Below are 27,500 nucleotides of genomic sequence, written 5' to 3'. Positions count from 1 at the left end.
TCCTCTCTCCTCTCCTGAACTCCTCTCCTCTCCTCTCCTCTCCTTTCTCCTCTCCTCTCCTCTCCTGAACTCCTCTCCTCTCTCCTCTCCTGAACTCCTCTCTCCTCTCTCCTCTCTCCTCTTCTGAACTCCTCTCTTCTCTCCTCTCCTCCTATTGTTTACTGTCCCTTGCTGCTCAGCTTTCTCCTCCTATCCTGTCTTTTTTCTTATTCCCCTCTTTCTTATCCTCCTCTACGGTCCTCTATCTCTCCATTTTCTCTTCTCTCTCACTGCTTCCTCTTCTCCTTCTTCATAGCCCTACTCAGTTCTAATCTGCTGCAGTAAAATAACAAGTGAATGAATGAATGAATAGGTGGATGGATGGATGAATAAAGGGATGGATGGATAGATGGATGGATGGATGAATGGATGGGTAGATGGATGGATGGATGAACGGATGGATGAATGGATGGGTAGATGGATGGATGGATGGATGGATGGATGGATGGATGGATGGATGATCAGATGAAGGGAAGGATGAGTGTTTAAACAGCCTTCTCCCTTTAATTCTTCATTCAACCGTCTGGTGAGTTTGACGAGTGTTAACGCTTCCTTGGGACTATTCTAGAGTGAGCTTTTATAACAGACTAATGGATGTCAAACGCAGTATAAACAAACAAGCAAACAAACACACACACACACCCCACTGTCTTAGCAAATGATTAACTTAGGCTGTGGTTTGTAAAGCGTAATGGACATCACTGAGCTCAAACAGGAGCTAAGGCGCATTCAGAGTGCCAATACGACAAGGCAAAGTGAAGTTACACCCAGATGCAATGACAGAGACAACGTTCTCCCTGTTATAAATCAGTGTATCATCAGAATGAGTCTACTCTTCTTATGTGCTCACACAATGAGAGAAGGCAAGAAGAAGAGAGGGAAGCAGAGAGAGAGAGAGAGAGAAAGAGAGAAGTGTGGCTAGAGGTCGGCGAGGAGAAGGAGGGAAGCAGAGAGAAAGAGAGAGAGAAAGAGAGAAGTGTGGCTAGAGGTCGGTGAGGAGAAGGAGGGAAGCAGAGAGAAAGAGAGAGAGAAAGAGAGAAGTGTTGCTAGAGGTCGGCGAGGAGAAGGAGGGAAAAGAAGAGTGGAGAGCTGAACTGTGGTCGGGCATCTCTGACATTCAATCCCCCCATATCTCTTCTTCCTCTCTCTCCTCTCTCTCTCTCTCTCCCTCTCTCCCTCTCTCTGTCTCTCTCTCTCTCTCTCCCCTCTCTCTCTCTCTCTCTCTCTCTCTCTCTCTCTCTCCCTCTCTCTCATTCTCTTTCCCACAGTCTAACCTTCGATGACTTTCTGTGTTTTCTGACAGTATGGGTTTTCTTTTCTCTCTCTCTCTCTCTCTCTCTGTCTCTGTCTCTCTCTCTCTTTCTGTTTGCCTGTTATGCTCCTTCTCCTTTCCTCTCTCCCCTGATTTTTAAACTGCTACTGCTCTCCTCTTATGAAAAGAGAGAAAGGGAGAGAAAGAGAGGGGGAGAGAGAGAAAGAGGGAAAGAGAGAAAAAGAGGGAGAGAAAGAGAGATAGAATAGGGGATGAGAAGAGGGGTACAAAGGAAACAAATCTGAGAGAGGGTGAGAGAGGAATGAGAGGGGTAGGTGGCACAGTGGAAAGAGTGATGGGCAACAGAATGTTAGCAGGGCAGATAGAGTGGACGACGGCACCCTCAGACTCGGACGAGACAGTCTGCCTGTCACGCTTTCTTACGGGACAACAGCAACAAGGAGTGGAGCAAACAAGAAAGGGAGGGAGAGAGAGAGAGAGATAGGAAGGGAATAGAGAGAGAGAAAGAGAAAGGGAACAGAGGAAGGAAAGAAGATAGAGAGGACATAGATGCTCTTGGTGCTGACACTGGGAAAAAGAGAGAGAAGAGAGTGAGAGAGAGAGAGAGAGAGAGAGAGAGAGAGAGAAAACATGTATGGTCCATTAGTGGTGTGGAGGGCAGCAGAAGTGGACTCCGGTTCTCATTCTCTCACTTTGACCAGAGGAAACCCTTTCTGACACCACAGGAGCCCGGGACTGCGACTCTCTAAAGACGGAGACCCACCCTGTTAGCGCATCTGGATGAAGAAGGAGGATTTCATTTTCACACACACACACATACACACACACACACACACACACTCAAGCAAGCATACACACACACGCACACAAATGACTAGAGAGGTGGCGTGGGTGGCGGAAAAGAAGTAACACAGAGAATAGAAGACAACAATAATAATAACAATAACAACAACGGCGTCTCGTTTTCACGGATGAACGAGACGGTTTTATTTCCTTCTTCCTGCTGCGCTTCAGTGGATGACGCGTCTCTCGGCTCCGATGGCGTTGATCAGGCAGAATGCTATTTATTCCACAGGGCTTGTCAGTGCTGATTGATTGGCGGCTGTCGTCGTCGTTGTTGGCGTGTGGATTTGGGGATTCATGGAGCGACATACAGTATATGTGGTTGTCTGGGATGCCCCTGGACGGTCGTAAGGTCACGGAGGACCGCAGAGCCCTGAGCTTCAACTCTCTCAGATCTCTCTCCACTGGACGTCTGTTACTCCTCTAAACGGCTTGAGGTTGGTGCAGGCCCATAATTGACTGGGAGGCTATGTCAAAAACATTTACTTTAGGTGTCAGTTAAACCAGTCATCTGTCAGTCAAGTGTGTCAGTGGTTTACCGGCAGGGCATGGGCTCTCTCTCTCTCACACACACACACACACTCACACAGATGGGAGTCAGAAACAAACCCGTTTCACCATCGTCTGGGTCTTCACACAGGCAGCATTACATGTTTATTAATGCTGGAATGTGTTTGGAATTTGTTTACTGATGCTGTGCGAGTAGTGGAATGACTCCCTTAATGAAGGTTTGACACGTTGGTCAGGACTCTGCCTGTGTTTGGAAACTGTATCCTTTTATCTGAAGTAGCCAAGAAGTCTGTTGTCTGAGGTCTGCCTTCATAGATTGAAGAAAGTAAAAAGAGATCTATTTGCAAGTCAGTTTGCTTTGAACCAGAGTTATGCATATCTGATATCACTGCGTTGATACGGCCTGCTCCTTCCAGAAAGAATAACTGCATCAACAAGCTGTAGTTTCTCAGCGTCCTGTTGAAGATTGGACCTTTGGGGTGAACCCATTGCAGTCTGACTATCATCTATCAGTATTTACCGTGGACACTGATGTGCTCGGATGTTATATATTCGCAGATTGGTCCCCATCTTTTCTTCCTGTTTTTCCTGTGCTAACAAGGGAGATTGGGAATCATGAAATCAGACTTGCACATTTCTGTTGTCATCTGTTCACCTTGGAGCATCTTTTCAAACTTGATTTACAAGCCTCTCCAGATCAGAGATCACTCAGCCTGCCATGACTTTGACTTGTGACTGTGTGAGCGTGCTAACAAGGTTAGCATCACACTAGTGCCAACGAGGCCAGGCCCCTGCCACCCTCTGCTCCCCACTCTGTAGTGTCTTCTCTTTGGGTACCCCCTGGGAAACCCCCCCTGCCCCCGGCCAAGCCATGAGTATCCAGGGGATGGAGCTGTTTGCCATCGGGGTCGTGGTCATCCTGTTCATGGCCGTGCTCAAACAGTTCGGGATTCTGGAGCCCATGTCAATGGACGGTAAGTACGGAACACTCAGGAAACTCCTTTTTTAAACTCCACCTCCAAATGACAACTGTCCAATCATGTCTTAGCACCTGTGATTTGTCGCCACGGTGATAAGGGGAGCTTTTCTCCTTGTTATGTACAAAGGCATCTGTAGAAAAATGCTAACAATGCTTCATGACTTGCTGTGGTTTATATATACAGTCATTTCCTGTGTATCAGCCGCATTGTGTACAAACCGCAGAACAGTGTTTCGTGTAAATGGAAAAAAAAACATGTATTAACCGCAGTGCCCAATAGCCCAATGAATTAGAATTAGATTGTATCATATAGAAAAGAAAGGTATTCCCATGTATAGCCCACATGTATAAACCTTGGTTAATAGTCTGGAAATTACAGTAAGGGATATTTGTAAATCTATACATTCTACACATGGTGAATTGTGTGTGTGTGTGTGTGTGTGTGTGTGTGTGTGTGTGTGTGTGTGTAGAAGCTCAGTAACCTTGTCATATGCATTACTAGCCAAATGCAAAAGAGCAGAGAGCTTTGTGCTTGAAAACATCACAGCCTTGACTTCCTGTTAACAGCCTTGACTTCCTGTTGACAGCCTTGAGTTCCTGTTAGCAAAGACTCAGAACTCTCACCAAACTGCTCAATACCAGACTCGTAAAACCCTACGCTTTCCTTCTGATTCTGCACTGGGAATAATGTGTGCACAGACAGGGCAGTGATAGAGGCAGTGCCTGCAGCTGTGTGGCCGGTGTGTCCTGTGCGCAGGGGTGGCAACTCCGCGCCTTTTTTCGTGTGTGGGCACGCTGTGTGTCTCCGTAGTTTAGCTCCTGTCTACTGGCTCCCTGGCTTTCTTTAAAAATGGAAGTTATCAAATATTTCTAACAATTTCATATAGTTGTTAAGCTTCAAGCTGTCCCAACATATTAACAGTTAAGTAAAAATATTATCCTGCACAATGCAGCATATATGCATGGCGAGTACTATTCCTGAGGCTAATACAGATAGAGATGTTTAAACTGATTTCTTTTAAATGGTAAAAATATCTTTGCATTTTTTATTATTATTTCTGGTAAGTTTGCCGACACCTGCCATAGTGGGAGGACTCCACCACTCATGAGCTTTAAAGAAGGAGGGGAATTGGTTGTGCTGAGTGTGTTCAAGCAAAGTCCTTTTAGGCAAGTCCCTCCACGGCGGCCATATTGCAACGCTTTTTGGGCACTTATCGGGCATCTATTTCGGCAGAAATGTGTGCGCGCAAGGCTTCACGACACCAATCTTGCTCCAGCGGCGAGATCACAACACATGATTGGCACAATGTTTTCACAGCACACCACATTATTGGCTCAATGTATTCACAACACAGCACATGATTGGCTCAATGTATTCACATGTCAACGTTTTGCCGCGGAAGGGGTGTGATGTGTGTAGACAACGGCCATATTGGCGTTACAAACTAACCCCATGCATTTCTATGAAGGATTTTTTGAGTGCTGTGTCTCCTCATTAGAAAGTCTCTGGTTTAGGGCTCTGGTTGCGCTAAAAATGGAGGGAGTGTTATCTGTTGATCTGTTTCTCTTGCTTCTCTTCAGCATCTCCCCTCCTCCTCCTCCTCCTCCTCCGCCACCTCCTCAGACTGCCAAGGCAGAGGCACCCTGCCATTCTAGCATTACCTCTCATTAATAATGCAGCGCTTATCGAGCAGGCTTTCTTTACTACTGCCTAAATATGGGGTCCTTCTGTCATCTGTGCACAGGGCTTGAAGGACACTGTCCATGCATCAAACCCCACCCAAACATCAGCTGTTACTTGCGCACACACACACACACGTACGCAGGCACATACACACCCCTTTATCTCTCTCTCTCTCTCTTTTGCAGTATTCAGTGTTGAAATGGGGTGTGTGTGTGTGTGTGTGTGTGTGTGTGTGTGTGTGTGTGTGTGAATGCTTGGGACAGGATCCAGGGTTGTGGTGAGCTGAGTGTTTTTGACTCATTATCATATAATCTTCTCTCCTCACGTCAAACAAGTTTGCAAGTTGTCTTCAGGTGTCTTGGACAACAGACTTGTAGTTATGATCTTGTCTCAGTTCAAATGGAGTAATTTACCAATCAATAGCGCTGTTTATCATAGGCCATAGCTTCCTGAAATAGCGCAAACATGTAATGGAGTAATTGATTTCTGCACTATTCTTAGTCTCTCTCTCTCTTCCTCTCTCTGTCTATGTCTCTCACACTTTTGTCAGTCTATGTGTGTGAGTTGTGAGTGTGTGTTTTGAATAGACTAATGTATGTAATGTATTTGGCATCAGAGTGTGTTGAGGGTGTGAGAGAGGGTACAGTGGCTAAGGTTATCACCGACAGATCATTAATGCTCATAAAATAAAACAACACACACACACACATACACACACATACACACACACACAATCATACTTGTAGTTGTCTGTAGACTTTTGGACAGCAAATCAGCGGATGACCCACAATTTTCACCACTTAAGTCTCAGTCTTGAGAAGATCCCTAGAGGCCACATCAGCGCAGAGTGGCCCTGCAAGACTTGTGGTGGGGAAGAGGTAGTGCCACAGGTGGCCACTAGAGGGCAATAAGAAACCAGAGATTCAGTCAGTGATCAGATGTGCTGTGCTGTGCCCACTACTGTCTGAGCGACTCACATACAGTACTGTACATACACACATTGGTCTTTTCTCATAGATCAGTCAATGACGTGATGTTCAAGAGAGCCTTTTGGAAGTGATAGGCCCAGCGGATCTGAACCAGACCCAGGCCAACCAATCAACTCAATTGATCTGTTTCAAAGCCACACGCCAGAGGTTGCTGTTTATATCATTGCATCAATTGGCACTTTTGTCACCAGGTGACGTGTGTGTGTGTGTGTGTGTGTGTGTGTGTGTGTGTGTGATCTAATCAGTGTTAACAATGACTGTGGGGTCCCTTGAGCTCTCATAGATTAATCTCTTCTGTAATGAAGTGAAAAATTAGCAGAAAAACTGGTTCAGAAGGCTAGGGAGGCCGGATGTAGGGCACCTGTATGTGTGTGTGTGTGTGTGGTGTGTGTGTGTGTGTGTGTGTGTGTGTGTGTGCGCGCCCATGTATCAGTGTCTGTGTGTGTGTGTGTGTCTGTGTAAGTATTTCTGTGTGTGTGTGTGTGTGTGTGTGTGTGTGTGTGTGTGTGTGTGTGTGTGTGCACGCGCGCACGCCCCTGTGTGTCTCTGTCTGCTTGTGCGCATGCGTGTTTGTGTGTGTGTGTGTGTGTGTGTGTGTGTGTGCGCACCCATGTATCAGTGTCTGTGTGTGTCTGTGTGTGTGTGTAAGTATTTGTGTGTGTGTGTGTGTGTGTGTGTGTGTGTGCAGTTGTGGTCTGGGTTTTCCATTTGCCTTTGGTCAGTTTCTCTCTCTGTGGGGCCTATTTTCTCACTGACCAGTACAGCAGAAGTCTCTCTGTATGTATGTGTGTGTGTGTGTGTGTGTGTGTGTGTGTGTGTGTGTGTGTGTGTGTGTGTGTTAGCGAGTTAGCATGCTGGCAGCATCAATGCCAACAGTACTGTCCTTTCTGTCTTTAGTAAATACTGTAGATTAGCGTGTTCAGCCCAGACTGCGTCCATAAAACAGATAACATGCACATAATTTGCACGCTAGTCTGCATTATCCAAATTCAATAACATGCCATTATGACTAGTCTCCGTCTCCACATGGCAGTGTGTTGGAATGAGAGCTGAAGGCAAAGTTTCTCCTCACCCATGCTAATTAGGGCAGATCTGATTCTGATTGTGATTTGATTCCAGGGGAGAGAGATGACGAGGTGGCATCATTTCATTTCCTCTCCCAGGGCCACTCAGGAGGCAGCGAGAGGTTAAAGAGATGATTTAAAACAAGGAGAAGGAGAGAGAGAAAGAGAGGGAGAGACAGAGAGGGAGAGGGAGAGAGGGAGGAAAGGATAGGATTGGCAGAGAACACGAGTGCTTGTCCAGAGCTTGTCTGGCCACATCACTTCACTGGATTATTATAGCTCGCAAATTTGGACCGCCGGCCTGATGTCGTGGATCAGGACATAGGGAACTACTTATTTTGAACTTTCTGAAAAAGTCTGTATTCTACTTATTTTTTTTTTTTTTTTAAAGCTGTTCCATTCTTTATGGTTTCTTGATGAGGAATTGATGCGGGAAAGACAAGCAGATCCAACAATTTTTTTTCCCCCAGTGTGGAGTACTTTTCTTCAGTTTCGGGGTACTTGCAAAGTCAACCTTCCGCTGAGATCAAGTCCGGCTCTCTGACCTGCCGTGGACTCTGTATTTGGGGTTTGTGAAGTCGCTCGGGCTGGACGAGAGAGCGAGAGAGTCCACAGGAGGTCTGAGGGGAGACGTGAAGCCACGCTGGAAGGAAGGGAGTAGTAAGAAAAGGGGTAGAAAGAGGAGAAGATGAGTGTGAGATGGGAGACAGAGGGGCTACAGACGGTGGGCATCGTCTGTCTGGTATTCATGTTCCTGAAACTCATGCACCTGCTGGGGCTCATAGACATCACAGAGACAGGTGAGCTATAGGTGACACAGAGACAGGTGAGCAATAGGTGACACAGAGACAGGTGAGTTATAGGTATCACAGAGACAGGTGAGCTATATGCATCACAGAGACAGGTGAGCTATAGGTATCACAGACACAGGTGAGCTATAGGTGACACAGAGACAGGTGAGCTATATGCATCACAGAGACAGGTGAGCTATAGGTGACACAGAGACAGATGAGCTATAGGTGACACAGAGACAGGTGAGCTATAGGTATCACAGAGACAGGTGAGCTATATGCATCACAGAGACAGGTGAGCTATAGGCATCACAGAGACAGGTGAGCTATAGGTGACACAGAGACAGGTGAGCTATAGGCATCACAGAGACAGGTGAGCTATAGGTGACACAGAGACAGGTGAGCTATAGGCATCACAGAGACAGGCTATAGGTGACACAGAGACAGGTGAGCTATACTGTAGGTGACACAGAGACAGGTGAGTTATAGGCATCACAGAGACAGGTGAGCTATAGGCATCACAGAGACAGGTGAGTTAGCCAACACAGACATAGATATTAGAAAGCTAGATACCGCACTGGGCTCCAGAACGTACGTAAATAGCGCCACCATCATGGTGGGGGCAACAACTGGTGGCCAATGGAGAAACAGCTGTCTCTGATTGCTGGCAAGTGTTGCCCATAGACAGCAAGGTGTTTGCCCCCAGCAATTTGGCGGCCACGTTCACATAAGCCACCTAATAGAACTCGACGGATAATGCGGGATCTAGCTTTCTAATATCTATGATCACAGAGACAGGAGAGTTAGAGAAATCACAATGACAGGTGAATTAGCCATCATAGAGATGGCACAGGTGCGAGAAGCATCACAATGCAGGGAGAGAATAGAGAGAGAAAGCAAGAGAGAGTATGTATGAATTGTTTAAATATGAAACAGAGTTAAAGAAAGAGAACCAAACGAATAAGGGGAGAACTAAGGAGTGCAGAGGGGTTAAAAGAAGACGGCAGGTGATGGTTTCTGGTGATGACATGGCATAGCACAAGCTCCTTTAGAAAACCATCTAATACTTTTTTTCCCCATTCTTTCCTATTATTTACTGTAGAATACCATAGTTCCTGTAAACCTCATATTTTCTGCTTCTGACTCGGCATGCACACAGCTGGACTCAGAGAATGGTCTTTCTTCACTACTCTTTCAGTCGCTATGCGGGCAGCCGTGGCCTACTGGTTAGCGCTTCGGACTTGTAACTGGAGGGTTGCCGGTTCGAACCCCGACCAGTAGTAATGGCTGAAGTGTCTTTGAGCAAGGCACCCAACCCCTCACTGCTCCCCGAGCGCCGCTGTAGTGTGTGCTTCACCTCACTGTGTGTTCACTGTGTGCTGAGTGTGTTTCACTAATTCATGGATTGGGATAAATGCAGAGGCCAAATGTCCCTCACGGGATCAAAAGAGTATATATACTTATACTTATACTTATACTTACATGCACTCAGTAACGTTGTTGTTATTCTGAGTGTCTTTGCTGCTTTTACTAATCAACGGTGTCCATCTCCTCTCCTCTCTCTCTCCTCTCTCTCTCAGCGCTGCGTGTGAGAAGCTGAATATTTTGGCATGACTTAACACTGTGTTCTCTTCTCTGTCTGAATATTTTTCTTAACACTGTGTTCTCTCTCTCTCTTTTTCTCACCCTCTCCTATCTCTCTTTTCTCTCCTCCATGTATATCCTTCCCCCTTCACTTCTACATCATTTGTGTGTGTGTGTGTGTGTGTGTGTGTGTGTGTGTGTGTGTGTGTGTGTGTGTGTGTGTGTGTGGTAGCAGATGGTGAGTATATTGACGACTGGAGTGTATTGTTTTTATAACCTCCCCTTTTGCACTGTCACCCCTCTAGAGTTGTCGTGAAGTCTCTTGCGTTGGTGTTGTTTCGGCCCAGTGCTTTCTTTCTCTCTGTGTTTGGTGTCCGTAACGAAACCAGGTGGGCCAGCTGGATGTAAACTAGCTTGAAGCATATCTATAGCACCTTTCTCTCCTAACATTGGTGAGACCATGGTGAGACCATTGTGAGTCCATGGTAAGACCATGGTGGGTTTCTCCCTAGGGGGCTTCCCAGGGTGCCAGTAAAACCTTTGCTAAATTCTCTAAATTGAGCTCAGTGCCTCGTTACCTGGTGATATAAAACAAATCAAGTACACTGCCAGAGAAAGTACTCCCCCCCTCTCTCTACCCCCCCACCCTCTCTCTCCACTCTCTTTATCCCTCTATTTCTCTCTCTCTCCACTTTCTTTATCCCTCTCTCTCTCCCCCCACTCTCCTCCCTGTCTCTTCCGTCTCTTCCCCCTTGCAAGTTTGCACTATTTTTGCTAACTCTTTCTTGATTTCACCCCTTTTCCTCCTGATTTTCCTCTCCTCCTCCTCTTCCTCTCCCTCTTTCCTCGCCTCTTCCTCTCCCATGTGTTTCCCTTTGAATCTGCTTGCCCCCCCCCCCCCCGCCGTCTCGTACCTGTTCCCCATGCACTCACCTGTCTCCCCCACCCCTCCTCCCTCTCCTTTTTCTCTCCCTCTTTCTCTCTTTCTCTATCTCTCTCTCTCTCTCTCTCTCTCTCTCTCTCTGTCTGTCTGTCTGTCTCTTTCTCTCTCTCCCACAGACAGCAGTGACAGTGACCTGGAGCTGTCCACGGTGCGACACCAACCCGAGGGTTTGGACCAACTGCAGTCTCAGACCAAGTTCACCAAGAAGGAGCTGCAGTCCCTCTACAGGGGCTTCAAGAATGTGAGTTCTTTGTGAATGGGCTACTCTAGCCACCTGTGTAGTGTAATGGGTTAGTCTACCTGGCACATTTCGCAAAACCATAGTTGCTAATTAAGTTAGCTAACCAAGCACTGCTGCATTACAACTTGTTATAAATCCATAGTGAATCCATAGGTATAAATAATCACTTTGGTTTGTAGACATCACGATAAGAGAACGAGTTTGAAACTGTAAAACATGTATTTATGTAATCTCAATGATAATTAAGTAATACACTGAAGTTATTCCTAACTAACATCCTTTTATAACATTTTTAAATAACAAATATAACTAATACTATTAACATACTGAAGTTATTCTACCAGAGTTATTCTCTATGTGTGCTCTGTATTCCAATGTCTCTGTCGCTCTGTCTCTCACTGTGGCTGGGCGAAGCCTGTTTGAAAAAAGCATGCTTGGTCTTGCACCTGCAGAGATAAAGATGTCATCAGAGGCGGGCTCTACTCAAAACAGCTAGTAAGAGAGTAAACAAGTGAACAATATGTAACCCATGAACACCTGTGATCACTGTATAAACCTCTGAACTTTGTGTTAACCTCTGAACTTGTGTTACGGTGAAAGGTTTGTACAAAAGTTTGGCTGCAACAGTGTTGACTAGCAAAAGATCAGACCAAAAAAAAAAGACCAAACAACAATCCTTTCTTAATGCCACCTGTGGATTCGAAGTTGCCAAGTGTTGTGTCAGCATCTAAGGAGGGGTATAAATATTGGTGTTCGACAATTATTCAGGTCAGCGATCCATTATGAATCTTTGACTCAGAGTGCCAGCAATCTAGATCATTGTTGATGATATTTGCACAGCCACAGCATATTCTGTGTTATAGCTTGGACACATACTATGGCTCGTTTGAAAGGTGAGACTTTAAGCTTTCAGTGGGTACATACCTTGAATTTCCCCTTGGGGATCAATAAAGTATCTATCTATCTATCTATCTATCTAAACCGTTTATTTCTACATCCCTCTGTTCCTGAGAATCCCAAGCTAAACAGTGGCTAATTTTCATCAAAATGCCTGTTTTTTCTAGAAATTGAGATATAGGGTTCAACTTTTTCAATTTTACCCTTCAACACCTGAGAGGTGTTGCCTGTAAAGTTTCCGGGAAGTGACCTAGCGAGACCTGGCGAGACTACCACCTAGTGCTAAACCCACAAAAATAAATGGCCTGGTTTTGACCTGACTTGCATGCGTCACTGATTCGACCCAAAGCGGCAACCATCAAAAGCAGAGTTATGATAAAATGTCCAGATTGTGCGTTTTCATGAGTTTTCGATCGTCATCTATTTCAGTTCTATTCATCATAGAGTTCCCAAAATCGCACATAAGGTGTGTTTGAGTGTCTAAAATAAATAAAGAATCACCCAGGTGCAACTTTGTCTATACTAATATCCTGAAGACTTCACAAATGTAATGCCAAACTTCAGCATGTTCCAAATAGGTAGGCCGACAGGCACTTTGCATGTCATACCATGTAGCTCACCTTATCTGTTGGCTTGAACGCTAAAAAAATATGGGTCGCGACTAAATTATCATGGGAAATTGTGGGTCCCAAAGCCAGACCAGTTAAGAACCACTGGAGTATATGATATGTGATATTCTGTTATTTTGTTTTAATGTACAGAAGCACACAGTCCATCTAATCAATAGGTATGTGCCTGGACTCAATTTTATACACTGACCATTTTCTCACCCATTTATTTCTAATGGTCGGTCATTTCTGACCGTTAATACACATGGGTGTTCTAAAGTTAAATAAAACACCCAAATTGTTATGAAAATGATCAAAATGTGTTTTGTGTGTTCAGACGCTCTGTGTAAACAAGGCCATAGAGCCTCATGGTAGTCAGAATAAGTTAACAATATTTTTGAGAGAAAATAATTGTCAATCGGTGCCTACAAACTTGCACCATCACCATGTGAACTGCTTTTAATTGTACTAATTAGGATTCTTATTATTGCTGAAAATGCCCTTGCCAGAAGTTTGACAGCTATTTTGTGGAATTGCACAAGTACACAGTGTTGAGTCATTTATTGACATGTTAAAAGGTTCCATAGAGTGTGGGTATTTTTAGCCGATGTGTTTTTCTCCATTGAGCCTCTCCCTCCCTCTCTCTGTCTACTCTGTGACTCTCAGGAATGCCCCAGCGGATTGGTTGATGAGGAGACGTTCAAGACTATCTATTCTCAGTTCTTTCCCCAGGGAGGTGAGCATGGCTACCGTGTGTGTGTGTGTGTGTGTGTGTGTGTATTTTCATCCACACAGTGCATCATTTCACAAACGCTCAGCTAAATAGCCCTTAACACAGGCGCTAGCTCATGAAAAATGCAATCCCAGCTCTTTTCTCGACTCAATGTGTTGGAGCAGGGCATTCCGCCCTCGGCCCTTCGGAGGCTTGAGAGAAACGCTGAATGTGTTGGAGCAGGGCATTCCGCCCTCGGCCCTTCGGAGTTTCGGAGAGAAACGCTACCAGAGGCTTCAGCTGCACTCTGGTCGTCGGTCATGAAACTGGGAAGGAGACGTAAGCCAATGTCTCTCCCGTTGGTATCTGATGGCGATGAGCCCGTGCAGCTCTCTAACCTTTTTACTACGCTGGAGAAGATTCCAGAGCCTGACTCGGAGGCTACGGTCGAGTCGCCTATGCACCAACCTGTCCATGCCCGCTCCAGAGGGTCGAGGAAACGCACCTTGCCTTCGACTCCTGGTTCTCAAGGGAAGCGCCGACATAGCATTTCCCCTCCTACTGCATCCGACTTGACGTGTAACCCACATGTGTCGCCCTGCTCCGGAAATGAAACGGGCTTGATGGTTATTACAGACGACGACGACGACATCATCATAACTGGTGTTACTTCACGTTCATCTGAATTGATGACCACCAGTCATGTCTGCGAGGTATTGCCCCCTGTCTCTCAGAGGCAAAGTTCCACTGTTGCCCACCTTCCCCTTCTCCTCCTGACAGTCAATGGCCCTTGAATCTGACAGCTCATGGTACAGAATCAGCACCTGAACTTCTGATCTTAGGTGATTCTATTGTCAGACATGTCAATCTTCCCTCAGCCATCACATACTGCCATAGTGGTGGCAAGGTTCAAGACTTCATCAAACTCTGCCCAACACTTATTAAAAGACATCCCTCAGTATGCACTATAATAATACATGGTGGAATGAATGATGTTATGGTCGGAAAATCAGAAAAGTTACACCAGGATATCGAGACATTATGCGTGACTATGGAGGGTTTGGGGAAATGCTGTTTCTTGTCTGGACCAATCCCTGTCTTAAGAGGCGTTGAGCGCTTCAGTCGTGTTCTTGGTTTGCATCACTGGATGCAGAATTTTTGCGTAGCTGCGGGATATAATTATATCAGTAACTTTGACTCCTTTTGGACCCACATAGACCTTTATAGAGGTGATGGATTGCATCCAAACAAGAAAGGGGGAAAAGGGGAAATGTCCAATTACACTCAATTTATGTCTAATAATTACGGTGCTGCACTTCACTGTCTGGTCGAGGGGATTTCTCGGGACAACAGCTGGAGCTACTCTGAGAAAGATCTGCTGAGGCCGCCGAGCTGTTTCTGACCAGTGAGCTGCCATGCCAACTGCCTGGAGTCTGGATTGAGCAGACTACGTTAACGTTAACGTTGAAGAACTCTGCATTACGGACCAACAAGCGGGTCGCTGTTAAACGTCCACCGAGTTGCTGATCTACAAGATCGCCCATGACTTCGGACTGATGCTTCCAGTGACGGACTGTTATGCTTCCAGACTGCCAGTGAGTGTAAAGAACTTTGTTGGCGTTGCATGCATCGGTTTTGGAGACACAGCTGTGCGCGCAGTTTCACGCTGAGTCATCATTGCCCTTGGACATTTTCAGCGGTTGGAAATTGGACTAATTTTTATTTTAATTTGTATTTATTTTATTTATTACAGTGCATGAAAATGCACTGTACTGTTCTTCCAAGGCTTCTTTTACAGTGCATGAAAATGCACTGTACTGTTATTCCAAGGCTTTTTCTTCTTCTTATTATTCTTCAGTGCTATGAAAATGCAGCTAAACCGTTTACTAGAAACTTCATTCAAACTATTTTCTTCTTATTCTTCTTTGTATTTTTCAACTTTTAACTTTTATACTTTTTAAACTATTAATTAAAAACTAGTCAAAATTTCCCCATAGAAATGGGCTGATGACATCACAATAGACGGCCCCGAGAAATCCCTCGACCAGACAGTGAAGTGGTCTTAATTAGGACATAAATTGAGTGGGACATTTCCCCTTTTTTCTTGTTTGATGCAATCCATTTTAAAGGTCTATTGGGTTCAAAGTTACTGATATAATTATAAAGCGATCAAAATTTGCATCCAGTGATGACTTAACGCCTCTTAAGACAGGGATTGGTCCAGACAATGACAAACCCTCCATAGTCAATTAGAATCCTATGGCAGGTGTTCGGGCCACCTGGACCAACTGCCAGTCTCAGGCTTTAAGCATACAAACTGGCCCTATTAAAACTACACATCCTGTTCAACTGCTTCCTCTGCCAAAAACTGTTTCAAAATAAAAGTCCTCACTACAATATTTCACTGTTAAAAATTTAACCCTTTAAACTACTGAACTTTTTTTTTTAACTGTTCAGCCATTGTAACTGTTACTTGTCATCAACTATGACTCCTACCCACTGTAGCTAGTTAGCTAAGTTAGCTAAGTCACATGGTTAAGATAGTTAGCATTAGCATGTTAGCATGCTAATTAGCATTTTAGCAAAACTGCTAAAAATGATTAGCTAAGTTAGCTAAGTCACATGGTTAGCATAGTTAGCATGCTAGCATGTTAACATGCTAGTTAGCATTTTTAACAAAACTGCTAAAAAATGATTACCTAAGTTAGCTAAGTAACATGGTTAGCATAGTTAGCATAAAGCATGTTAACATGCTAGTTAGCATTTTAGCAAAACTGCTAAAAATGATTAGCTAAGTTAGCTAAGTCACATGGTTAGCATAGTTAGCATGCTAACATGTTAACATGCTAGTTTTTAGCAAAACTGCTAAAATGATTAGCTATGTCACATGGTTAGCATGTTAACATGTTAGCATGTTAGTTAGCATTTTTAGCAAAACTGCTAAAAATGATTAGCTATGTTAGCTAAGTAACATGGTTAGCGTAGTTTTTAATGCTAGTTAAAATTTCTAAAAGCGATTAGCTATGTTAGCTAAGTAATGGTTAGCATAGTTAAGATCTTTAAGATGTTAACATGCTAGTTACCATTTTAGCAAAAAAAAAAATTAGCTAAGTTAGCTTAAGTCACATGGTTAACTTAGCATTTTAACATTGTTAGTCATGCTAGTTAGCAAAACTTGGTTAAAATTATTATCTTTGTTAATATAGTTAGCATAACTGTTAGCAAAACATAGCCATTCCAAGTGTCAGTTATCGTCAACTATCTACCTAAATAATTTAACCATTTAAACTATCCACCTATTTAACTGTTCATTCATTCCAACCAAGTAAATTATTTACCTATATAAAATCCACCTATTTAACTGTTGAGTCATTCCAACTATATTAAACCTCATCTACCAACCAATATAGTTTGTTTTTACTCTGTATGATATTTGACATCATATTTTGGCATTTTCATGCACTGTATTTCCTTCAGGAAATGCTTTTCTAGTTTAATTTAATGCAGCTTCAACCGTTTAACGTAGAAACTTCTTTCAAACATTGACGCCAGAGGGTCTTAATTAGGACATGTGGGCTTTGTATTTTTCATCTTTATAACTTTTATACTTTTTAAACTATTAATTAAAACTATCAAAATTTCCCCATTGACTTAACATTGATTATGACATGACATCACAGCAATTAGAATCCTATGACAGGTGTTCAGGCCACCTGGATCAACTGCCAGTCTCAGGCTTTAAGCATACAAACTGGCCCTATTAAGACTACACATCCTGTTCAACTGCTTCCTCTGCCAAAAAACTGTTTCAAAATAAAAGTCCTCACTATAATATTTTACTGTTAAACAATTTAACCCTTTAAACTACTGAACATTTTTAACTGTTTAGCCATTGTAACTGTTACTTGTCATCAACTATGACTCCTACCCACTGTAGCTAGTTAGCTAAGTTAGCTAAGTAACATGGTTAGATAGTTAGCATGCTAGCATGTTATGCAGTTTTTTAAGCAAAACTGCTAAAAATGATTAGCTATGTTAGCTAAGTATTATGGTTAGCATAGTTAGCATGCTAGCATGTTAGCATGCTAGTTAGCATTTTACAAAACTGCTAAAAATGATTAGCTAAGTTAGCTAAGTAACGTGGTTAGCATAGATAGTAACTGTCAGTTATCATAGTTAACAAAACTGGTCAACTATCTACCTAAAATAATTTAACCATTTAAACTATCCACCTATTTAACTGTTCAGTCATTCCAACTATATTAAACCTCATCTACTTAGCAACCAAATATAGTTTGTTTTACTCTGTATGATTTTTAAACGCCATATTTTTGCATTTTCATGCACTGTATTTCCTTCAGGAAATGCTTTTAGTTACAGTGCATGAAAATGCACTGTACTGTTCAAGGCTTTTTTACAGTGCATGAAAATGCACTGTACTGTTCTTCCTAGGCTTCTTCTTATTCTTCTTCTTCTTCTACTTGGCGTTTAATGCAGCTTCAACCGTTTAGCATTAGAAACTTCATTCAAACTATGTTACGTAGGTCTTACTTAGGACATGGGTGCTATGTATTTTTCAACTTTGTAACTTTTATACTTTTAAACTATTAATTAAAACTGTTCAAAATTTCCCCATAGACTTAACATGGGCTGATGACATCACAATAGAGCCGTTAAGCAATTAGAATCCTATGGCAGGTGTTCAGGCCACCTGTCCCAACTGCCATTCTCGGCTTTAAGCATACAAACTGGCCCTATTAAGACTACACATCCTGTTCAACTGCTTCCTCTGCCAAAAACTGTTTCAAAATAAAAGTCCTCACTACAATATTTCACTGTTAAACAATTTAACCCTTTAAACTACTGAACTTTTTAACTGTTCAGCCATTGTAACTGTTACTTATCATCAACTATGACTCCTACCCACTGTAGCTAGTTAGCATGTTAGCATTTTTAACAAAACTGCTAAAAACGATTAGCTAAGTTAGCTAAGTAACATGGTTAAGATAGTTAACATGCTGCTAAAGCATAGTTAGCATAACTACTAAAATGATTAGCTAAGTTAGCTAAGTAACATGATTAGCATAGTTAGCATGTTACTTAGCATAGTTAACATAACTGCTAAAAATAATTAGCTAAGTTAGCTAAGTAACATGGTTAGCATAGTTAGCATGCTAGCATGCTAGTTAGCATTTTTAGCAAAACTGCTAAAAATGATTAGCTATGTTAGCTAAGTATTATGGTTAGCATGTTAGCATGCTAGTTAGCATTTTTAACAAAACTGCTAAAAATGATTAGCTATAGCGTGGTTAAGATAGTTAGCATAGCTAATGTTAAGCGCTAGTTAGCTTATAGTAACTTGGTTAACATTATTATCTTTGTTAACATAGTTAGCATAACTGCTAGCAAACATTAGAGCCATTCAACTGTTAGTTATCGATCAACTATCTACCTAAATGAATTTAACCATTTAAACTATCCACCTATTTAACTGTTCAGTCATTCCAACTATATTAAACCTCATCTACTTAGCAAGCAACCAATATAGTTTGGTTTTACTCTGTATGATATTTTTACATCATATTTTTGCATTTTCATGCACTATATTTCCTTCAGGAAATGCTTTCTAGTTCTAGTTCTTCTAACTCTGGCGTTTAATGCAGCTTCAATTTTAACATGAGAAACTTCATTCAAACTATGTTACGAGGTCTTACTTAGGACATGGGTGCTATGTATTTTTTCAGCTTTGTAACTTTTATACTTTTTAAACTATTAATTAAAAACTGTTCAAAATTTCCCCATAGACTTAACAAGGGCTGATGACATCACAATAGAGCCGTTGTGGCTCTGCCATTCTCAGGCTTTAAGCATACAAACTGGCCCTATTAAGACTACACACCCTATTCAACTTCTTCCTCTGCCAAAACTGTTTCAGAATAAAAGTCCTCACTACAATATTTCACTGTTAAACAATTTAACCCTTTAAACTACTGAACCTTTTAACTGTTCAGCCATTGTAACTGTTACTTGTCATCAACTATGACTCCTGCACCACTGGTGCTAGTTAGCTAAGTTAGCTAAGTCACATGGTTAACATAGTTAGCATGTTGCTAGTTAGCATTTTTAGCAAAACTGCTAAAAAATGATTAGCTATGTTAGCTAAAGTAACGTGGTTAGCATGTTAGCATGCTTAGACGCATTTTGCTAGTTACCATTTTAGCAAAACTGCTTAAAATGATTAGCTAAGTTAGCTAAGTCACATGGTTAGCATGGTTAGCATGCTAACATGTTAGCATGCTAGTTAGCATTTTTAGCAAGAAAACTGCTTAAAATGATTAGTTAAATCAGCTAATAAAGCATGGTTACACTATAGTTAGCATGTTAGCACGCTAGTTAGCATAACTGCTAAAAATAATTAGCTAAGTTAGCTAAGTCACATGGTTATACTTAGCATTTTAACATTGTTAGCATGCTAGTTAGCATAGTAACTTGGTTAACATTATTATCTTTGTTAATATAGTTAGCATAACTGCTAGCAAACATTAGAGCCATTCAAGTGTCAGTTATCGATCAACTATCTACCTAAATAATTTAACCATTTAAACTATCCACTTATTTAAATTGTTCAATCATTCCAACTATATTAAACCTTATCTACCAAGTAAATTATTTACCTATATAAACTATCCACCTATTTAACTGTTGAGTCATTCCAACTATATTAAACCTCATCTACCTAGCAACCAATATAGTTTGTTTTTACTCTGTATGATATTTGACATCATATTTTTGCATTTTCATGCACTGTATTTCCTTCAGGAAATGCTTTTCTAGTTCTTCTTCTTCTTCTTTCTTCTTCTTTCTAACGCCGGTTAATGCAGCTTCAACCGCTTTGCATTAGAAACTTCATTCAAACTTCGTTAGGTCTTCTTACTTAGGACATGTGGGCTTTGTATTTTTTTTCAACTTTTGTAACTTTTTATACTTTTAAACTATTAATTAAAACTACTCAAAATTTCCCCATAGACTTAACATGGGCTGATGACATCACAATAGAGCGTTAAGCAATTAGAATCCTATGGCAGGTGTTCAGGCCACCTGGACCAACTGCCAGTCTCAGGCTTTAAGCATACAAACTGGCCCTATTAAGACTACACATCCTGTTCAACTGCTTCCTCTGCCAAAAACTGTTTCAAAATAAAAGTCCTCACTACAATATTTCACTGTTAAAAAATTTAACCCTTTAAACTACTGAACTTTTTAACTGTTCAGCCATTGTAACTGTTACTTGTCATCAACTATGACTCCTACCCACTGTAGCTAGTTAGCTAGTTAACATAGTTACATGGTTAAGATAGTTAACGCTAGCATTTTAAAGATGCTAAAACTGCTAAAAATGATTAGCTAAGTTAGCTAAGTAACATGGTTAGCATAGTTAGCAAGCTAGCATGTTAGTTAGCTAGTTAGCATTTTAACAAAACTGCTAAAAATGATTAGCTAAGTTAGCTAAGTAACATGGTTAAGATATAAGAGTTAGCAAGCTAGAATTTTAGGAAAACTGCTAAAAATGATTAGCTAAGCAAAACATGGTTGTTAAAAATGATTAGTTAAGCATTTTTAGCGCTTAAAAATGATTAATGTCACATGGTTAGCATAGTTAGCATGCTAACATGTTAAGTCTTAGCATTTTTAGCAAAACTACTTAAAATGATTAGCTAAGTTATCTAAGTAACATGGTTAGCATAGTTAGCATAATTAGCATGTTAACATCTTACAAGATAACTACTAAAAATAATTAGCTAAGTTAGCTAAGTCACATGGTTACCATAATTAGATTTTAACATTGTTAGCATCTAGTTAGCATAGTAACTTGGTTAACATTATTATCTTTGTTAATATAGTTAGCAAAACTGTTAGCAAACATAAGAGCCATTCCAACTGTCAGTTATCGCCAACTATCTACCTAAATAATTTAACCATTTAAACTATCCACCTATTTAACTGTTCAGTCATTCCAACTATATTAAATTATCTACCAAGTAAATCATTTACCTATATAAACTATCCACCTATTTAACTTTTGAGTCATTCCAACTATATTAAACCTCATCTACCTAGCAACCAATATAGTTTGTTTTTACTCTGTATGATATTTGACATCATATTTTTGGCATTTTCATGCACTGTATTTCCTTCAGGAAATGCTTTTCTAGTTTAATTTAATGCAGCTTCAACCGTTTAACGTAGAAACTTCTTTCAAACATTGACGCGTAGGTCTTAATTAGGACATGTGGGCTTTGTATTTTTCATCTTTGTAACTTTTATACTTTTTAAACTATTAATTAAAAACTATCAAAATTTCCCCATTGACTTAACATTGCCCTTTATGACATCACAGCAATTAGAATCCTATGGCAGGTGTTCAGGCCACCTGGACCAACTGCCAGTCTCAGGCTTTAAGCATACAAACTGGCCCTATTAAGACTACACATCCTGTTCAACTGCTTCCTCTGCCAAAACTGTTTCAAAATAAAAGTCCTCACTGTAATATTTCACTGTTAAACAATTTAACCCTTTTAAACTACTGAACATTTTAACTGTTCAGCCATTGTAACTGTTACTTGTCATCAACTATGACTCCTACCCACTGTAGCTAGTTAGCTAAGTTAGCTAACTAACATGGTTAAGATAGTTAGCATGCTAAGATGTTAGCATGCTAGTTAGCATTTTTAGCAAAACTGCTAAAATGATTAGCTAAGTTAGCTAAGTCACATGGTTAGCATAGTTAGCATGCTAGCATATTAGCATGCTAGTTAGCAATTTTTACAAAACTTTTTAAAATGATTAGCTTAAAATGGTTAATTAGTTAAGATGTTAAGATCTTAAGATTTTTAGCAAAACTGCTTAAAATGATTAGCTAAGTCACATGCAAGATAGTTATGCTAGATATTAGTTAGCATTTTTAGCAAAACTGCTTAAAATGATTAGCTAAGTTAGCTTAAGTCACATGGTTAGCATAGTTAGCATGTTAGATCTTGGATTAGCATTTTAAACAAACTGCTTAAAATGATGAGCTAAGTCAGCTAAGTCACATGGTTAACATAGTTAGCATAGCATGTTATCTTTAGTTAGCATTTTTAGCAAAACTGCTAAAAATGATTAGCTATGTCACATGGTTAGCATAGTTAGTATCTTTAGCATGTTAACATCTTAGTTAGCATTTTTAGCAAAACTGCTTAAAATGATGAGCTAAGTCAGCTAAGTCACATGGTTAACATAGTTAGCATGTTAGTTAGCATACTTAGCATAACTACTAAAAATGATTAACTAAGTTAGCTAAGTAACATGGTTAGCATAGTTAACATGCTAGTTAGCATAGTTAGCATAACTAATAAAATAATTAGCTAAGTTAGCTAAGTCACATGGTTAGCATACTTAGCATTTTAACATTGTTAGCATGCTAGTTAGCATAGTAACTTGGTTAACATACTTAGCATTTTAACATTGTTAGCATGCTAGTTAGCATAGTAACTTGGTTAACATTATTATCTTTGTTAACATAGATAGCATAACTGCTAGCAAACATAAGAGCCATTCCAAGTGTCAGTTATCGTCAACTATCTACCTAAATAATTTAACCATTTAAACTATCCACTTATTTAACCGTTCAATCATTCCAACTATATTAAACCTTATCTACCAAGTAAATCATTTACCTATATAAACCATCCACCTATTTAACTGTTCAGTCATGCCAACTATATTAAACCTCATCTACCTAGCAACCAATATAGTTTGTTTTTACTCTGTATGATATTTTACATCATATTTTTTGCATTTTCATGCACTGTATTTCCTTCAGGAAATGCTTTTCTAGTTAATTTGTTTGTTGTTTGTCTTGTATGTCTTGGTGTCACGGGTACGCGGGCGACTACGCCGCTCCGTCCGGCATCTTTTGCGTTTGTTATTTCTTAAATGTAGTTCTATGTCTTGGTGTTGGGTATGCGGCTGGCGACTTCGCCGCTCAATCGCTATTGTCTTTGTTAGTCTATGATTTTGTATGTCAATGACAATGTCTTAGCCTATATGTGGAGCGCTTTGGGTGGCACTCTGTGCACGTTAAATGCGCTATACAAATAAAACTGACTTGACTTGACTTGACTAATAATTGTGCTTGACTATTGCTTCAGCACGATCCTCTTTTGGGTCAATCCCCATTAAAGATAAACAGGCACCGTTTTCCTGTATTGAGGGTCTTGCTCATGATCTCCCAACCATCAGCACGCCTTATTCTCCCCGCTGCCGGCATCCGCTGGCCTTCACATTTGATGTAGCCACTCCCAGCGTGTCCCCCGGCAGTATGGCACAGATCGATCTCTCTGATGCCCCTGCTGGTCACTTTTACCTGTTAACTCTATACCAACTGAGTACCCCATTGTGCCTATTGTTTCCGTTAGACCCTTTTTACCTCTGCAAAAAGATAGGGAGGTGATTAGGAATAACCTTATTTCTTTAATTAAGCCTAATACCTTCTGAAATTTAAGGTCTGGTCTATCCCAGGTGCCAGTAAATTTGGAGTCTCAAACAGATTTCACTTTAAATAAACAAAAGGGATTGGGTGTCATTCACATGAATGTTCGTAGTCTCACATCAAAGCTTGATTATATTAAGGTTTGTGCACAACTTACAAATGCTGATATCTTTGTTTTTTCTGAAACCTGGTTGACTGATCGTGTGAGTGACGTTGATATTGCTATTGATGGTTACAATGTTTTTAGGACTGATAGAGTTGGCTCCTCTGGGGGTGGAGTCTCAATATATGCCAAGGAACACCTTTATGTTTCTATTGTCAGTTCTATTTCTATGCCTAAGAGTTTTGAGTGCCTTACGTTGAATGTTAACCTGACGAATAAATCCAATTTTGATGGTGTTTTTCTGATTGGGGCCTATCGCCCACCTGCTGCAAAGTCTTGTGCTATTGCTGAGTTATTCAACCTCTTGGCCTCTCATGAAAGATCTGAAATGTTATTATAGGTGATTTGAACTTGGATTTCTTAACCAATGCTTCACTCCAACAAGACCTAATATTCATGACTTAGAGCGTGGTTCTCTACTGGACCTTATTTTAACAAACAGACCTCATAAGTTCAAAGCTAGTGATGTTTTTCCTCTTGATTTCAGTGACCACTGCCCCATTGCCTGTATAAGGGATGCTAGGCAGCTGAAATCTAAACCCTGTATAATTACCAAAAGGAATTTTAGAAATTTCTCTGAGCAAGCCTTTCTGCATGACCTGTATCTCAGTAATATTTCTCATTCTTCTACTAATTATCTTGATCCCCACATTGCTCTCGACCATTTTATTGAGAATTTTAATTTGGTAGTGGACAAGCATGCCCCTTTTAAGAAGTTTACGGTTATGATACGAGTTAGAGATTTATCCTGGAGGAAAGCATGTGCTTCTGGCTTGAGCTCTGACTGGAAGGATTTTCACCTGTTACGTAACCAGTGTCTTGCTATGATTCGTAAGGCCAAATCCTCTTATTATCTGTCAGCAATTTCAAATTGTAATGGTAATCCAGCAAAATTTTGGAAAACGGTCAAGACATTGTCAAAAGGCCTAACTTCATCTTTACCTGGCAAAGTGGTATGGAACTCTTCCAAGATTTCTGATAAATACAAGCAATGTGATGCCTTTAATGAGCACTTATCTCAGTAGGTAACATCTCTGAGGCATCTGGTTCATCACCTTCTGATCCAGTCTGTGACGGCCCTGTAGACCAAATTAATTCTAGGCCTGATAGGTTCTCCTTTAGACCATTCTTTGGTCCTGAAGTCCTAGATGGTTTGTGTGCTATAGATCCTAAGAAATCCACAGGTGCTGATAAATTGGATCCAAAATTATTACTTTTAGCTGCCCCTATTATTTGTGAAGCGATGACGCATATATTCAATCTCACTTTATTGACTAATAGTATCCCTACGGTGTGGAAAACAGCTTTCATTCTTCCTTTGCACAAAGGAGGTTCTGTAGAAGACTTGAATAATTACCGTCCTATCTCGAAACTTCCTTGTTTGGCAAAAAATTCTAGAGAAGCTGGTGAACAAACAGATAAAAGAGTTTTTATCTACATTTAATATTTTAAATACATATCAGTCAGGATCGGGACACAGCACTGTGTCAGCTACCGCTAAAGTTGTAAATGACATTGTTCACGCCTTAGATAACAAGATGGTCTGTGCTGCTCTTTTTTATTGATCTATCAAAAGCCTTTGATACTGTGGACCATAGGTTACTTCTAAAACGCCTCAAAATGATAGGTTTTGATGATCGGTCATGTAATTGGTTCAAGGACTATCTAACGGATAGAGTTCAAGCTGTGGTTGCGGATAGTCATCAATCACATTTCTTGAGTATTACTAAAGGTGTGCCACAGGGTTCTATTTTAGGTCCTATTTTATTTTCTCTTTTTATTAATGATTTTAGCTCTGGGATTGTTGAAAGTAAGATTCATGTATTCGCTGACGACACTATCATCTATTCAATTGCCCCTTCTGTTGAACTAGCCTTGACAAACCTGCAATCTGATTTTAATGTTATCGAACATGCGTTTATTGACCTTAATCCTAAAAAGACAAAGTATATGTTGTTTTCAAGGTTGTCGTCTCCTCCTCCACCTGATAACGCTATTTTAACCTTAAATGGAACTTCGATTGAAAGAGTTTTAAATTATAAATATTTGGGCATTTGAATAGATAATGTGTTGTCTTTCAAGTATCACATCTCCGAACTAATAAGAAAACTGAAATGTAAATTATCCTTTCTTTACCGGAATGGAGCTTGTTTTACTTACTTTACTTTAGAAAACAACTTGTTCAGTCCACGTTCTTATCTGTTGTGGATTATGGTGATGTTATCTACATGCATGCTTCCTCTTCCGCACTGAAACCCCTCAATGCAATTTATCATTCTGCGCTTTATCACTGGTGATGGGTTTAGAACTCATCACTGTGTTTTATATGAAAAGGTTGGATGGCCATCATTACCTGCAAGAAGAGAGCAACATTGCATGATTTTTATTTATAAAGCTTTACTTGATATGTTACCTCAATATTTGACTAGTTTGGTTTCCGTTATATCTTGCAATCTGCGCACTCGTTCACAAAATGTCCTAACCTTGACTGTCCCTCATGTTAGAACGGAATTAGGAAAAACAGCTTTTGAATTTTATGCTGCCAAAAAATGGAATGATGAACATGCGCTGAAATTGGAAACTTTGGTTTCCTTGGAATGTTTTAGAAACCTTATTACCGGTGTTGTGCAGACTGTTTGTATGTGTGAACTATGATTGTTGCTTTATATTGTTGTTGTATATTGTGTATGTAATCAGGGCGTCATTGGAAAAGAGAGCTTGCTCTCAACTGACCCCCCTGAATAAATAAAGGTGAAAGTTAATTTCATCTCTGTTAATTTCATAATCTCCAATTAATTTAATCTCTGTCATTTCATAATCCATTCAAATGTTTTCCATGTACAATAGTGATGGCACAAAATGAACTCTTAGATAAACAGCCTCTTCTCTGTTCACATGAGACAAATATTTTTATTTATTTTAACATGTACACTGGTGATTTGACAAAATGTCACTCTTACATAGGCAGCTGTCATTCTGTTCATCTGAAGCCCTTAGGTTATCACCTGCTGCATTTGTCCCTGTATTTATAGATTTAAGAGACAGTGGAAACGAGAACTGTTCACACGGGCAAATACATACACACACACACTGCCCTTAGCCTGCATGGGCATTACATGAGAACAGATGGAACAAACTCTTATTTTTCTTCCCCCACAGATGCCACCACATATGCCCACTTCCTCTTCAACGCTTTCGACCAGGACAGAAACGGTTCCATTCGCTTTGAGGTGACAAGCAAAATACATATGAAGGGGGATAGATTCCTGCTGATTAATTAATTTAGTGAGATTAGGTTTGTTGTGTGTGTGTGTGTGTGTGTGTGTGTGTGTGTGTGTGTGTACTGAAACATGAAATCATAATGATCCCATGTGATTCAATGACTCCATGGCCTTTAGTGGAAACAATTATTATTATTTTTTTTATTTCAGGCCATTATACTTGCATATATAATCTAACTAACTAATAATCTAATAACCAGTGAATACTTAAAATGGTACATGCTATTAACATGTATATGTGCTTCATGTACTGGGTTTGTCAGCAACCTCAGTCTACCTACTGAACGGACGGTGACCTCTTGCAACTGACCTGCATGTCTGTGTGTGTGTGTGTGTGTGTGTGTGTGTGTCATGGCAGGACTTTGTGA

General features: G+C 40.7%; 1 protein-coding gene across 8 annotated transcripts in view; it reads left to right on the top strand.

Moving 5' to 3' along the window:
- kcnip3a (Kv channel interacting protein 3a, calsenilin) overlaps positions 1–27,500 on the top strand; it is a 93,923-nt gene that overhangs the window by 64,527 nt on the left and 1,896 nt on the right. For 3 of the 8 annotated variants that reach the window (XM_048244312.1, XM_048244310.1, XM_048244315.1), the window contains 4 exons: positions 10,816–10,940; positions 13,112–13,181; positions 27,011–27,081; positions 27,491–27,500. The exon at positions 27,491–27,500 is cut by the window's right edge and continues 98 nt beyond it. In XM_048244312.1, the coding sequence (XP_048100269.1) occupies positions 10,816–10,940; positions 13,112–13,181; positions 27,011–27,081; positions 27,491–27,500 (276 nt within the window). Of the gene's footprint in view, positions 1–3,536; positions 3,640–7,577; positions 8,182–9,988; positions 9,995–10,815; positions 10,941–13,111; positions 13,182–27,010; positions 27,082–27,490 lie in introns of those variants that run through there. The other 5 variants (XM_048244317.1, XM_048244313.1, XM_048244309.1 and 2 more) reach the window with 5 other exon arrangements.

Source organism: Alosa alosa, chromosome 5 (genome assembly GCF_017589495.1).
Source record: "Alosa alosa isolate M-15738 ecotype Scorff River chromosome 5, AALO_Geno_1.1, whole genome shotgun sequence".
Classification (NCBI taxonomy): domain Eukaryota; kingdom Metazoa; phylum Chordata; class Actinopteri; order Clupeiformes; family Clupeidae; genus Alosa; species Alosa alosa.
The sequence above is the reverse complement of the archived record's forward strand: the minus strand, read 5'-3'. Positions and strand labels throughout refer to the sequence as shown.